The following is a 14,602-nucleotide window of genomic DNA, read 5'->3' as shown; positions in this document are numbered from 1 at the left end:
GTAGCTGTTCCAAGTAGTAGAATTTGGACACCATTAAGGGTGGCGGAGCGAAGGATGAGGTTGGATGAGAGTAATTTTAGAACCCTTTGGGTTATTAAGGTTGTACAATCATACCATCAGCACAACTGTTCCTTGGTATGTGTATATGGGTGCATACATTCTTGGGTTTCATCTAACCTCTGTCTTGCCCTAAAAGATTGCATTATCTTTTGCAGCATTTCATAAAGTAGAAGGATATGAGAATTTCATGGTGAAATACATGAACGCTATCCCATCTAACACTGGAAATATGACTATTCCCGAGAGATGTTACACTCCCCGTCCGGATGCCTTCCAGATCTTCCGGAACCCCATCACTGGTGACTTGCCATGGCCAGGACTCATCTTCGGCTTGTCCATCCTGGCTTTGTGGTACTGGTGCACAGACCAGGTAATGTAAAGATTAGTGATGCTGATGTAGTCTGAGAGCCCTGGCCCCTGATCTTAGTGTGATGTTGGATGCCAGTGTTCAGCTCCTGGATTAGACCACAGTGGTCTGATGCCTTCAGTCTGTACTGAAGCTGCAAGGTATAGATGGAACACTCTGTCTGGGGCAGTGATGCTCTGTATTCTTGGTGCTTGGGGGCCAACAGTGGGAAGGGTTCTGGAGTTCTGGCCCCACTGGTGGACCTCCTGATGGCACCTGGGTTTTGGCCACTATGCAACACAGAGTGTTGGACTGGATGCGCTGCTGGCCTGATCCAACACAGCTTCTCTTATGTTTTCTTCTCTACTCTAATATCTTCTAATGTAATTATGCTTCTGTAATATAAGTGCTGAGTTCTTATACTCCAGACAAGATCTTGCTAGCTGGTAGAACAAAACTCCTGGGCAGGGATACCTGGAGTGCAAGTCGTAAAGCCTGAGGCAGAACTCCCATAGGAGGCGCATCATTACTTGAAGAGGGCTCAGGTTTTCAGTAAGAGAATTACAGTGAAGCAAGAAGTCAGCATACATAGCCCAGTGCCATATGCTTGGTTTATTTTCACAACCCCCAGAGATGATCCCACTAGGAAAAAGCTAGCTCCAACAAGAAGTTGCACCATTCTGAGGATTCTGCAGAGAATGGAGCCTTCACATGATTCCGTCCAGTGAGCCCAGATATATAATGTAAGCCTAGGCTAAAATACCCCAAACCAAAGTCACTGCTTAGAAATAAATTACCCGTATTTTTCGCACCATAAGGCGCTCCGGACGATAGGACGCACCTTCCTCCTGGGGGGTGATCCGCTGCCTCTGCCTCCGATCTCGGCGCTTCCCCCGCGCCTGCCTGGCTCCAGCTTCTTCCAGCAAGCGCTGGGATTGCTCCACGTGGCCCCACCGCAAACCCAGCGCTTCGCGAGCGCCGGCTGTGATGAGGGCAGCGCGCTTCCTCCTTGCCTGTCTGCCTGGCTCCAGCTCTGATGCTTAAAGCAAGCGCTGGGATCGGAGGGTGGAGGGAGCGATCCTGGCGCTTGCTGTAAGCGTCAGAGCTGGAGCCAGCAGGCAGGCAAGGAGGAAGCACGCTGCCCTCTCCACAGCCGGCACTCGCGAAGTGCTGGGTTTGTGGTGGGGCCACGTGGAGCGATCCCAGCGCTTGCTGGAAGAAGCTGGAGCCAGGCAGGCAGGCGCGGGGGAAGCACCAGGATCGGAGGCGGAGGCAGCGGATTGCCCCCCCCCCCGGAGGAAGGTACATACCTTTGCTTCATAAGACACACACACTTTTCCCCCCACTTTTTTTTTGGGGGGGAGTGCGTCTTATGGTCCAAAAATACGGTATTTCTCAGCCCTTCTTGAGGCTAAATTTTCCATCAATAGATTGGAACTTTGCTCCCTCCCACTGCAGCCCTCTACCAGATGCTATTCCCAGGGGATCACACAAGCGGGGTTTGTGGCAGAAAGGGGGAATTAGTAGAAATTGCCAATTTAGTCTGGATCCAACCCAAGAGACCTGAACTAGTTAAAAAGCCTTGCCTAGAAAATTCTTGTGTGGGATCAGTGGCAGACTGGCCAGGGTGTCAGCTTGCCTGATGGCAAGTAGGCCCCTGATGAAGTAGACAATATGTTAAAAATGTTAATGTCCTTTTAATAGCTTGAAAATATAATAGAAGTTCCAATCTTATTACTGTAATGCAACTAATGCAACTATAATTTACAGTAGATATTATTTACATTTAATATCTACTGCATACTGTCAGTAAAATGTACAATAGATGTACACTGTAATTCATCTCAAAAGTTTTAATTGTACCTTTTTTCCACTTATGTATTTTTTTGAAAATTTTATTTATTTCTTATAAAAATTAAATGATAGCCTTAGAGTTGTGGGTGGGTCCCCTTTGTCTCCTGACAACCAATATTTTTATACCCAGTCCGCCACTGTGTGGGATCAATTTCCTTCCCCCAGTCAAATGGGCTAGGAGGATACCGTGGGCAAAACTAAGGAAGGTGCTATCCTAAATTAATAGAAAACATCTAGCATGTTTCACTGAGCATTCTCAAGAGGAATCTACATGTGATTAGTACAACTGGTTGAACCTTGATGAGGAAGGCTGTCTGTAATCCATATAGAACTCAAGGAACCATCAGTGACATGTCCAGAGCCTTTGGCTTGCCAAAAGGAAAGAGACCGTGTGCTTGCAGCACAGGCAGAAAGGAGGAAGCTGAGATCTCCTCAGTTGTCTTGCTTTCTCAGCCTCTGTAGAGGCAAATCAAATATGGCAAACTGGTAGCACTGTGACATCACCACCCTAAAGTCAAAACATATTCTTAATGAATCACAGGAACCACAGATGTCTCTTTAATATACCCTCTCATATTAATGAAAGAGCCCCGTGGCGCAGAGTGGTAAGCTGCAGTACTGCAGTCCAACCTCTGCTCACAACCTGAGTTCGATCCCGGCAGAAGCTGGGTTCAGGTAGCTGGCTCAAGATTGACTCAGCCTTCCATCCTTCTGAGGTCAGAAAAACAAGTACCCAAGCTTGCTGGGGGGGGAAGTGTAGATGATTGGGGAAGGCAATGGCAAACCACCTCGTAAAAAGTCTGCCGTGAAAACATAATGATGTGACATCACGCCAGAGTCGGAAATGACTGGTGCTTGCACAAGGGACTACCTTTTTTTACTTCTTATTAATGAGCAAGTTTTCTTCTGTTTCTTCAGGAAGCCATAACTAGCAATTATGGCAGAAAGTGCACCACAGGTGGTTTTTTTTTTTATTTTCTTATCCAAGATCTTGTATGTGGTAGCCAAATTGTAGAATGGATATCACATCCAACATGGTCAAAATACATACAATGGATGACTCTATAAAGCCTGGTTTATAAAACTGCATGAGCAGAACAAAGGCCTACATATTTTAACCAGGGCTCCAAAATAGGCTGCTTACGTGATGCAATGTGTCTCCCTGGCATATATATATATGTCTTTGTCAATTCCCCTCAAAGAAGATAGGTGAACTGTTGGGGAGTTATCTGTTAAACTCATATTAGCTTTGCCTTCAGGGATGCCTGTTTTTTACCTCACTGATTTTAAAATGTGTGCTGCAAAGTTAGCTGCTTGGAAACTGTCCCTGCCACTTCTCACTTCCCTTTGTACATCTTTCTGCCAGGTTATTGTCCAGCGATGCCTCTCAGGCAAGAACATGTCCCATGTCAAGGCTGGCTGCATCATGTGTGGCTACATGAAACTGCTCCCCATGTTCCTGATGGTGATGCCTGGGATGATCAGTCGGATTCTGTACACAGGTGAGCCTTAGCTCTCTCTTGGCTGCTAGTGGCTCATTTTTCTCCACAATCAATTGTAGGAGGGGAGGAATTAGGCAGCTGGGGCTTTGCTTCCTCAAGGACCCCTTCAGGGTCTTCTGCAACATTGCAGGCAATTCTGGGATGCATCTCTTGGGCTGTGTAAGGCAGTGGCTTGGAGCTGCAAAGCACATTGGGCCAGCCTGTTGGTAACTCAGTCCTCCTTTCTGTTTTCTTCAGATGAAGTGGCTTGTGTCGTGCCCGAGGTGTGCCAAGAGGTTTGTGATACACCAGTTGGCTGTTCAAACATTGCTTATCCAACACTGGTGGTGAAGCTTATGCCAAATGGTGAGACTCTGGCCACAGCTACGGTGTTGGGACAGTGGACTTGTTTTGTGGAATGGTAGAAGTAAACCTTGGCCTAGAAATATCAGGAAAATCATGCAGAGCCAAAGTTTAGTGGGGATGCAGAAGGTAAGCAGAAGGTCCCAGGTTCAATCCCCAGCATCTCCACTAACAAAGGGTCCAGGCAAATAGGTGTGAAAAACCTCAGCTTGAGACCCTGGAGAGCCGCTGCCAGTCTGAGAAGACAATACTGACTTTGATGGACCAGGGGTCTGATTCAGTGTAAGGCAGCTTCATATATGATGAAGGCAGCTGCACATAAAAAAAGGCTCCTGGGATTGTGGATGCATGGCTTGTTTTGCAGTCATAATAGGGTTGCCAGCCTTCAGGTGGTGGCTGGAGATCTCCTGTTATTTCAACTGATCTCCAGGCAACAGAGAGCAACTGGAGAAAATGGCTGCTTTGGAAGGTGAACTGTATGACATTATACCTTATTGAAATCGCTCTCATCCCCAAACCCTGCCATCTCCAGGCATTTCCCGACCTGGAGCTGACAACCCTAGTCGTAAATCTGACTACCCTGTTGTCTGCCCTCCACTTAATCTTGAAATGGGTCCCTACAGATAAGAGACTGAGTGTAATAATAAGGCTTGGGTGGGGGGAACAGAGATTGTTGTGACGGGGAGCTGTGAAGGTGCTGAATCCCCCAACACACTCTTTGACTGAGCTATTAGGAAGCCTTACCTACCTACATTGGAATAATGCCTTTGCTGAAAAGTGAGACTCTCAGGAAGGCAAGTCCCCAGTCACATGTCAGATTCTGCACTGCTCACAGGTTGTCGGTTGTCCCCTCCCCACAGTGTTTTTAGACAGAAAACATTTGCCTCTTGTGGGACCCCACTAAGACCATTTGAAATGCAGCTCTTTCTAAGCACAGCTGTGTCGGCAAAATGGCCTGGCAAACCTGGCCAATAGAGAGCCAAAGGTATTGCTTAGCCATTGTGTTTTGTGGATTGTTTATAGATGGAATGGATGCATATAACAAATAAACTAGTTAATAAATAGCCACATACTGTGATGGGGAATTTGGTTGGTTGGGTGGTAGATATTCCTATCACCCCTGAGGTATTCCTGAAGCCCATTCTCTGCATGGGATTGCCCTCATTTGCATTTGAAACATCTTTCCCCAATAAGGGCCAGGCTGTTTTAAAAACTGAACGGCAAAGTTCTTCTGAGTATATGCCATTCTGACAAAAGGCAGCATTAAAAAAAAACCTGCCCTGAAAGATAGTGGGGTTTTTTTTTATAACAAATGTTTTGGAACATAAAATAATCACACAACTCCACCTACTCCTTTTCCTGTGTATGGCAAATTTTGCCTAAATACTTACCCTAACTGCAGACACTTCATAGCCAGTTAGGGGGCAAAATGTATTTGTTTAAACCCAGAGGAGCCGCACCAAAGGAACTGGGGACACTTGTGCCTCAGGGCCTGATAAGGCATGCTGAAGCCCTCAATTGAAGAAGCCCCATAGCATTACCTCCCCCACCCACCCCACCCATAAGTAATTGTAAAGTTTAAAAAAACAACATTTATAGGTCCCTCATATTCTGAGGCTCTGTGCTGCAGCTTCAGTAGCTTGAGTATAAATTGAGCTCTGCTGTGCCTTCATCACCCAGTTACGCTTTTCAGCTGGGGTGTTTTTAGGGTTGTCAACCTCCAGGTGGTTCTGACAACAAAAGTGAGAATCACTGAGAAAGAAGCATGAAGAAAGAGGCACAGCCCCTGTGAAAACTCATCCTATGACTAGTTGTTATAAATTCAATCACACTGAAAATATTTAGAACAAAGACATTCTAGTGTTCATTCTTATAGGCACAGTTAGGTAAATAATAACAATAATTATAACAATCCACTGATCCTACATCTCTTCACACTTCCAAGTTCACACTTTAGGCAGACAGCCACTCCGCTAACGAGTATTTCTGGAATATCTGGGATCCCATTATTGCAGAAAGCTTTATCCAAGCTGTACGATTTACAGATAAACTTCTCACTGATCCAACACTTCACACTTCGAAGTTATTTAATTTAGAACCTCCTTGGAACTTTGAAATATGAAGAGGTGTAGGAACAGTGAGAAGTTTCTCTGTAAAGAGTAAAGCTTGGATAAAGCCTTCTGTGAAAACAGGGTCCTAGATGTTCCAGAAATACTCTTTAGGTGCGTGGCTGTACGCCTGAAGTGGAATTCTCTTCTTCAGTGGCTGGAACGGGACTTATCTTCCTGTAAATAGAGAAAAACATTATTGGATTCATTTGAGAACTGTTACTAAGGTCTTTCTGACATATTACCTGTTCCAACTTGTGGATGTTCCATGGATTATTGTTAAATATTTACCTAACTGTCTCTTTAAGAATGAACACTAGAATGTCATTATTCTAAATATTTTCATTGTGATTGAATTTCTAACAACTAGTCACAGGATGATTTTTATGGGGGTGGTGCCTTTTTCTCCATGCAACCTCCAGGTGGTGGCTGGAGATCTCCTGTTATTACAACTGATCTTCAGGTGACAGAGATCAGGTCACCTGGAGAAACAGCCTCTTTGGATGTTGGACCTTATGGCATAATACCCCAAACCCTGTCCTCTTCAGGCTCCACCCCTAAAATCTCCAGGTATTTCCCAACTCAGAGCTGGCACCTGAGGTACTTTTCACCATGGCTCAGCTCTTTACCCTCTTCTTCTGTCTTGCTTGTGTTTTAGGCTTACGAGGCCTGATGCTGTCTGTTATGCTGGCCTCTCTGATGAGCTCTCTCACCTCCATCTTCAACAGTGCCAGCACACTGTTCACCATGGATATTTACACCAAAATACGAAAGCAAGCGTCAGAAAGAGAGCTCATGATAGTAGGCAGGTAATGACGATGATGATTAACGTGGGTTTGTCCTGAGAGAAATTGCTTCAGAACACCAGTGATGCTGTAGTGCCCCCTTGAGGAAATGTGGGCTCATTGCATGTACCTTTCCTGATAGCCTGGATGTCAAGCCCTTGTTATCCAATAGACCTTTCCTTTAATTTAATCATTAAGCACATTTCCCCTTGGATAACATGGTTCCTTGACAAAGGCACAATAGCACACACTGACTGTGCTACTGAAAGGATTTTTCTATTTACTGAAATGTTTGCATTTAAAACATGCATAAAGATGTGGTCCAGCAGAGTTCCCTCTAAACTGAGTTAGTGTGAGCTAGCTCACCGTTTTTAGCCTCCAGCTCATACTTTTTTGTCTTAGCTCAGGAAGGATGATCCCAGAGCACAATAATCTATGCTGTAGCTCACAACTTCAATGCCAGTAGCTCACAACTTTAATGCCAGTACTTCACAAAGTAGAATTTTTGCTCACAAGAGCAAGCTTAGAGGGAACTTTGGTGGTCAATATGAACCCAAGTATTAGCCCTAATCAGGATAGCCCAGGCAATCCCAATCTCATCAGATTTCAGAAACTAAGCAAGGTCAGCTCTCACAAGTACTTGGATGGGAGACCCCCTTGGAATGCCAGAGCCAGAGGCAGGGGCAGGCTTTATTCAGTCACCTTCCTGAATATCCTCCAGGTCCCCAGTAGGGGTCAGTCACCAGAAGTTGCCATAACTTCCAGGTGCACACACAAACCTCTCCCCTCCAACAAAAATTGAATCTGAATACTTAATGTTTGATCTAGTTAAACTGACTTTCATTTCCAACTTTGTTAGTTCAGATAGTGGAAAACGATAAGAGAGGAAAGAGCTTACTCAGAAGGGAGGTCTAAACCTACCTCTAGGATTTTCAAATGAAAGGCATAAGTTGGGTATTTGCTATAATGAATGCTTTGATTGCATTTGCAGGTTGTTCATCTTAGCTTTGATTGGCGTCAGCATTGCCTGGGTCCCTGTGGTGAAGTCAGCTCAAAGCGGGCAGCTCTTTGACTACATCCAGTCCATCACCAGCTACCTGGGCCCACCAATCGCAGCTGTCTTCTTTCTGGCTATCTTCTGCAGAAGGGTCAATGAACAAGTAAGCATGATGGGCCATGGCAACAGTGGGTGCCCTGGGCCCACTTCTGTGGCCAACATCATTTTTCTGAGGCGAGGAATCAATGGAGGAGGTTTTGATCAGAGGCCAATCCCACTGCGGCTAGTCCCTCATTAGACAGAGGAATGGAATATCACTAGTCAACCCAGTATTAGAAGCATGGCGTCTGCATGAGTCTGGAAGTCATACAGAAGAAGGGAGAATTTGGGTACTTTTAAAGGAAAATAGTCTTTTCAATATTTGCATGCAATTCTTGCATACCTGTGGCTACGAGTGTGTTAATTCTGTCTTATCATACTCAGGGGGGGTGGGGTTGAGCAAGAATGCACAGGAACTCAGTTCCAGCTGGCTTGGTGTCAGGGGGTGTGGCCTAATATGGATATGAGTTCCTGCTGGGCTTTTTTTTTTTTTACAAAAAAGCCTTGATTGTATCTTTTACATGGCTGCACTCTTTGCTGCCCACCCAGCTCATTTTTACAGTCTCACATGACTGGCTTTAGACTGCAAGGAGTATGCATGTGTTGAATGCATATGTTGAATATCTGAATGCTTTCCACTTCCCCAAAAGCCTTCACCAGACTAGTAATCATGACTGAAGAGAAGGCATAGCAACAAACAACAGCCAAAGCTCTGACTACTGTATGGTGTCTTCCGCAGGGAGCCTTCTGGGGCCTGGTTATTGGGCTGCTGATTGGTCTCTCTCGAATGATTGCTGAGTTTGCCTATGGAACTGGCAGCTGTTTGGAACCCAGCAATTGCCCGGATATCATCTGTAAAGTTCACTACCTCTACTTTGCCATCATCCTTTTTGTCATCTCCCTCATCATTGTTTTGACCGTCTCACTCTTGACCAAGCCTATTGATGAAGTACATGTAAGTAGCGCCTCCTGCTCCTCATCTGCCCCCCCCCATCCTTGCTCCTCAAGGTACAGGCAATAGGTGAAATGCATTTCATTAAAGAAATAATATATATTGGGTATAGCACAATGCAAGCCTGGGTTAATGGGGGTCAGTCCCAAGGACCTTTTTTGAGTCCTTGGTGCATGATATCCAAATTGCAAGATGTCATAGGCCCGCCGCACACTGCATTGGTCAGGCTGCACCTGGAGTATTGTGTGCAGTTCCAAAGGCCTCACTTCAAAAAGGATGTGAACAGAATGGAGCTGGTGCAGAGGACAGTGATGAGGATGTTCAGGGGCCTGGAGACCAAGTCCCATGAGGAGAGGCTGAGGGACTTGGGAATGTTCAGTTTGGAGAAGAAGAGGCTGAGGGGGCGGGGAAACATGATTGCTCTCTTGAAGTATATGAAGGGTTGTCACTTAGGCCGTTTTCCCACTCACATTTTACTGGCGCCACGACCATCCTGACGCTGGCGAATCTGCCTGGATTTCGCAACAGAAGCGCCGGCGCTCCCAGAAGCGCCGGCACTTTCCGTCGCTAAGCCAGCGCAAACGTTTTCCTGCATCTTTGCGATTTCCGTTTGCGCTGGCTTAGCGACGGAAGTAGCCGGCGCTTCTGGGAGCGCCGGAGCTTCTGATGCGAAATCCAGGCAGATTCGCCGGCGTCAGGATGGTCGTGGCGCCAGTAAAACGTGAGTGGGAAAACGGCCTTAGAGAAGGGCAGGGAGCTGTTCCTGTTGGTAGCAGAGGAGAGGACTCAGAATAATGGGTTTAAATTAAAGGTGGGAAGGTTCCAGCTAGATATTAGGAAAAACGTTTTTACAGTAAGAGTTGTTCAACAGTGGGATGGACTGCCTAGGGAAGTGATGGGTTCCCCCTCACTGTCAGTGTTTAAGCAGGGGCCGGACAAACTTTTGTCAGGGATGCTCTAGGCTGATCCTGCATTGAGCAGAGAGTTGGCCTAGATGGCATGTATGGCCCCATCCATCTCTGTGATTGTAAGACATAAGGAAAGCAAGAGCCTCCTTTCCTTTTGGGGTCCAGGACACGCTTCTATTTTTGAGCTTCCAGAGCAAAAGGGATTGCCTTCAGTTCTAATCCCAATACTTTTTCCTTAATTGTTGAGTTTAAGGGGTAATGGAAGCCCTCTTGGGTCTGGATATGTGTGGGTAGAGGTGGAAGTTCAAATCTTTGCTTTACTGTAAAGCTTCCCTGATAGATTCTCTCTTAGCCTGGCATACTTTGCAGGATTGTTGTGAAAACAAATGGGAGAAGACATTTTTTGTGCACTGATCAAAATGACAAAGGATTGACCCTTATGGGCCCACTGCTAATCTTTGGGTACAAAGAAGGTCAGAGTAGGATGCATTTTGGCATCCTTTTCGGCTTCAGAGCTTTTGTGCTTGGATTACAAGGCACAGCTGTTAGTGGGCTAATCTCTCAAGTTCTTCCAGTGCTTGGGATCTTTGACCATGTCCCCCTCAGGTCTTGTCCCCCAAAGGTCACCTCTGTGCTCTTGTTTTATGCAATGGTAGCTTTATCGTCTTTGCTGGACCTTGCGCGACAGGACAGAGGAACGCATTGATCTGGATGCAGATGATATGATAAAACCTGAGGAGCCTGACCTCGACGATGAAATTGGTATTTCCAAGTTCAATATTTGGCACTAAATAAGTGTTACTGAAAATGTGAATCTGGCCAGATCACCCCCAACTGGCCATAATTTGTCTTGTGCTGTACAGAGAAATGTACAGACCCAGATAGGGATACCAGCAGTTGCCGCAAGCCACAGAGGAAGAGGTTGGGAAATGGTGATGGAGGAAAGGGCCAGCTGAAGAGGTCTGAAAGTCTGATGTGACTCATGCTGTAGGGGTTCCTATAGGGGCAGGATTCAAAACCTTGTTTCTGTTAGAGATTACCCACTGATGCTGAATGCAAAATGTGAAGCAAATTTGGCAGGTTCTGCTCAGATAAAACATATGCAGGGATCTGGGCAGAAGTTAAAATAATTTCTAAAATTTCTCAGGTTTAAAAAACCATAGACTAGTACCAATGGTTCACTGCAATCATTCTCCTACTCCCAACAACCCCATCATATCCTATGGCTTTGGAGGGAAAATTAAAACATTGGGAGATCCAACCCATGTAATATGCAGCTTAATCTTATATTTAGGGACCCCAGATTTTATCCATTTATTTACTTCATTTGTACCCCACCTGTTCCCCCCAATGGGGGCCCCATGCAACTGGCCCAAGGTCACCCCGCAAGCTTTCATGGCATGTGTGGGGATTCAAACCCAGGTCTCCCAGATACTAGTCCAACATTCTTAACCATCACAACACAGGCTCACAGCAGTCTTGAAGTGGTTTAACAGTTATTTCCCACTCCCCATAAAATCCCACTACCATCATTTTGTAAAGGAGACTACAGATTTTAAAGCAGAGAATTCTCAGCACCCTCACCAAATTTAACTCCCAGGATTCTTTGGGGGAAACCATGGCATTCAACTGTTATAAAACCAATGTAAGTCTTGTACTGTCTCTCAGAATGACCTACAAAAGGGAGTGATGCATATGGCACATTTCTCTACCCCCCATCCCAACTGTATCCCAGACACAATGATGGGTAACCAGGTGCTTTTGCTGTTTGGATGAGCGGGCACTTCTTTCAGGATCCACATTTTTGGTCTAATGGAAGGTCTTTCTGTTGCAGTCCCTGATGAAGACGTGAGCTGTTTCAGGAGGGCCTTCAACTGGTTTTGTGGCTTGGATGACAAGAAAGGCCCAAAGCTGAGTAAAGAGGAAGAGGCAGCCATGCAGCTGAAATTAACTGACACAACTGAAGACCCCTTTTGGAAGCGTGTGGTCAACATCAATGGCATCATCTTGTTGTGTGTGGCTGTGTTCTGTCATGGGTATTTTGCATAGACATCTATGCTCCACCTCCAGGGTGGTTGTTTTTTTTAATGAAGGTCTCACTCACTCACTGAAATTGCGCTGTGAAACCATAGTCATGTCCTTGTTGAACCTATAACTTATTTGTTTCTACTTAGTTGATCAGTATGGTTTAATCACATCAATTAATTGGAATTAAAACAATCAGTGGGCTAAAATGAGACCACAACAGTGAGACTGCAGAGTCTCCAGTACTTCATGAGGACCTATGCCATTACAATCTCCCTCTTCTGAAAGGGATCATACCCACCACATCTTGGATCCCACATGCAAAGAAATGTGGTGGGCTATCAGAACCACAACAGTGATGCTCAGTGTTTGATGATCTGCTTTGAATTTTTTTTACAAAGTGTGATTTTTAAAAAAAAAATTCCACTTTTTGTGTTGCCTATATGTTGGGAGAGTTTGTTCTCTCATAAGTGATGTGATTTGTAAAGAAAACAGAAGGAGAAAGTGATTGTCTGGTAAATACAGACTGTTCTGTGGAGTTGTCCAGATTCATTTGTGGGCAGCAGCTTTAAATTATCGTCCGTTCTTCCTTCCTTCCTTCCTTCCTTCCTTCCTTCCTTCCTTCCTTCCTTCCTTCCTTCCTTCCTTCCTTCCTTCCTGCTTCATGTTTAGTATTGTCCTTTCCCCACATAGGATTGCCTCCCCCCATTAACAGTTTTCATTTGTCTCTTGCCTTGACCTGGATAGCCCAGGCTAGTTTGATCTTATCAGATCTTGGAAGCTAAGCAAGGTCAGCCTTGGCTAGTATTTGGATAGGTGACCTCCAAGGAACACCAGGGGTGTGACACAGTGCAGGCAATGGTGAGCCACCTCTGAAATGTCTCTTGCCTTAAAAACAGGTCTAGCTCACCCCCAAGTGGTGAATAACACTAAAAGAGCAAGAACTTCTGGCTGCCAGACAATCTCCTGGCTGTACTACACACAATGCCAAATGATAATATTTGTCTCTTGTCCTACAATATGAACCGCAAGCATCTGCATGAGATGTTGGTCACCAGTGCAATTTAACTGGGCTTGAAACATATTTGGAGATGAGTTTTCTCTGATAAAGTCTGTTAATTACTGGCTTTGCCTTTGTACAATGAGGTTGCTGTGCGTCTGTGTGAAAATAGATGGCATTTATTTTTTAAAAGAATAGTTTTGTCTTTTGTTGAAAAAGCAAGGCCCCTTCCTTATTGGTGTGATATGCCAGCCAAAGCTATCATCCAACTTGTGCCCAGTCTGATTTATGGGCCTCTAGGGTGTCAAGCTGCAGCAGTTGTGTTACTGGAGGGCAGATCCCACAAGTCATGATTTGGAAGAACTTCTGAAGGGCTCTGGAATGGCAAAGAAGTGCACAGGGGCTGCTAAAGGCATGGCACAGCCATTTCAGAGACAAAGGGAATGGATCTTCTCCCTAAGAGGTGGATGAGTTTGCTGCTGCTAAGAATGGTTTGGAAAAGAAGAAGATATTGGATTTGTATCCCACCCTATACTCTGAATCTCACAATCTCCTTCACCTTTCCCCCCCACAACAGACACCCTGTGAGGTAGGTGGGGCTGAGAGAGCTCTTACAGCAGCTGCCCTTTCAAGGACAACTCCTGCAAGAGCTATGACTGACCCAAGGCCATTCCAACAGCTGCAAGTGGAGGAATGGGGAATCATATCCGGTTCTCCCAGATAAGAATCTGCACACTTAACAACTACACCAAAAGAAAAGAGAGCAATGTACTTACCTTGAGTTAGTGTGTCATGTGTAGAGACTGTATTCAAATCCTTTCCTGGCCATGAAGGTCACATTGTGAACTTGGGCAAGACCCCCAGCCCAGTTACAGCCCAAGCTGTCTCATGGGATTGTTATTAGGATAAAGTAGGTGAACACTATGTGTTGTTACTAACTTGAAACCAGTGGCGTATCTAGCCTATTTGGTGCTCAGGGTGAATAATTTTTAACATCCCCCTCTATTTTTTTTTTTGGCCATGATGATACAGCTGATTTGTGGTGGCCCCCTGGGGTTTTCAAGGCAAGAAATGTGTGGAGGTGGTTTGCTGTTGCCCGCCTCTTCATTACCTTCTGGGATCGGACAAGATTGGGCTAGACTGGGGCTATCCAGATTAGGGCCCCTCCTCTATTGACAAAATTATTTTCAGTATTTATCATGCCATTAATTTTGTAATAATAAAGATTCCAGTGGTTAGCCATGTTGGTCTAAAGCAGCAGAACAAATTCTGTTCTTAAAGGCATCACTGGACCAACCTTTGTTTCAGTGGACAGAAAATAAATGCAGACAGTGAAAAAAAATATTTTCTTTTATGCCCAGTAAAAAAAATCAAATTCCAATACACTATTCCATCATGAGAACCAGCATGGTTTAATGGTTAAAGTGCTGGACTGGGATCTGGGAAATCCACTTGTGCTGTGGAAGCTTGCTGGGTGACCTTGGGCCAGTCACATTACTCTCAGCCAAGCACTGGCCTGGATAGCCTCAGGAGAGGCTGATCTCGTCAGATCTCAGAAGCTAAGCAGGGTTGATGTGGAGGCAGGCAATGACGAGCCACCTCCAAACATCTCCTGCCTTGAAAA

General features: G+C 45.3%; 1 protein-coding gene across 1 annotated transcript in view; it reads left to right on the top strand.

The window, feature by feature from the left end:
- Nucleotides 1-12,516, top strand: part of LOC132579355 (sodium/glucose cotransporter 1-like) — a 31,009-nt gene extending 18,493 nt beyond the window's left edge. The window contains exons 8-15 of the mRNA XM_060249661.1: nucleotides 216-430; nucleotides 3,627-3,762; nucleotides 4,000-4,107; nucleotides 6,871-7,021; nucleotides 7,989-8,157; nucleotides 8,833-9,048; nucleotides 10,610-10,715; nucleotides 11,788-12,516. Of these exons, the coding sequence (XP_060105644.1) occupies nucleotides 216-430; nucleotides 3,627-3,762; nucleotides 4,000-4,107; nucleotides 6,871-7,021; nucleotides 7,989-8,157; nucleotides 8,833-9,048; nucleotides 10,610-10,715; nucleotides 11,788-12,002 (1,316 nt within the window). The 3' untranslated portion in view covers nucleotides 12,003-12,516. The remainder of the gene's footprint in view (nucleotides 1-215; nucleotides 431-3,626; nucleotides 3,763-3,999; nucleotides 4,108-6,870; nucleotides 7,022-7,988; nucleotides 8,158-8,832; nucleotides 9,049-10,609; nucleotides 10,716-11,787) is intronic.
- Nucleotides 12,517-14,602: the final 2,086 nt, after the last annotated feature.

The sequence above is a fragment of the Heteronotia binoei genome, chromosome 11 (assembly GCF_032191835.1).
Source record: "Heteronotia binoei isolate CCM8104 ecotype False Entrance Well chromosome 11, APGP_CSIRO_Hbin_v1, whole genome shotgun sequence".
NCBI classification, from domain to species: Eukaryota; Metazoa; Chordata; class Lepidosauria; order Squamata; family Gekkonidae; genus Heteronotia; species Heteronotia binoei.
Note: the sequence above shows the minus strand (reverse complement) of the source record. Positions and strands in the feature narration are given on the sequence as shown.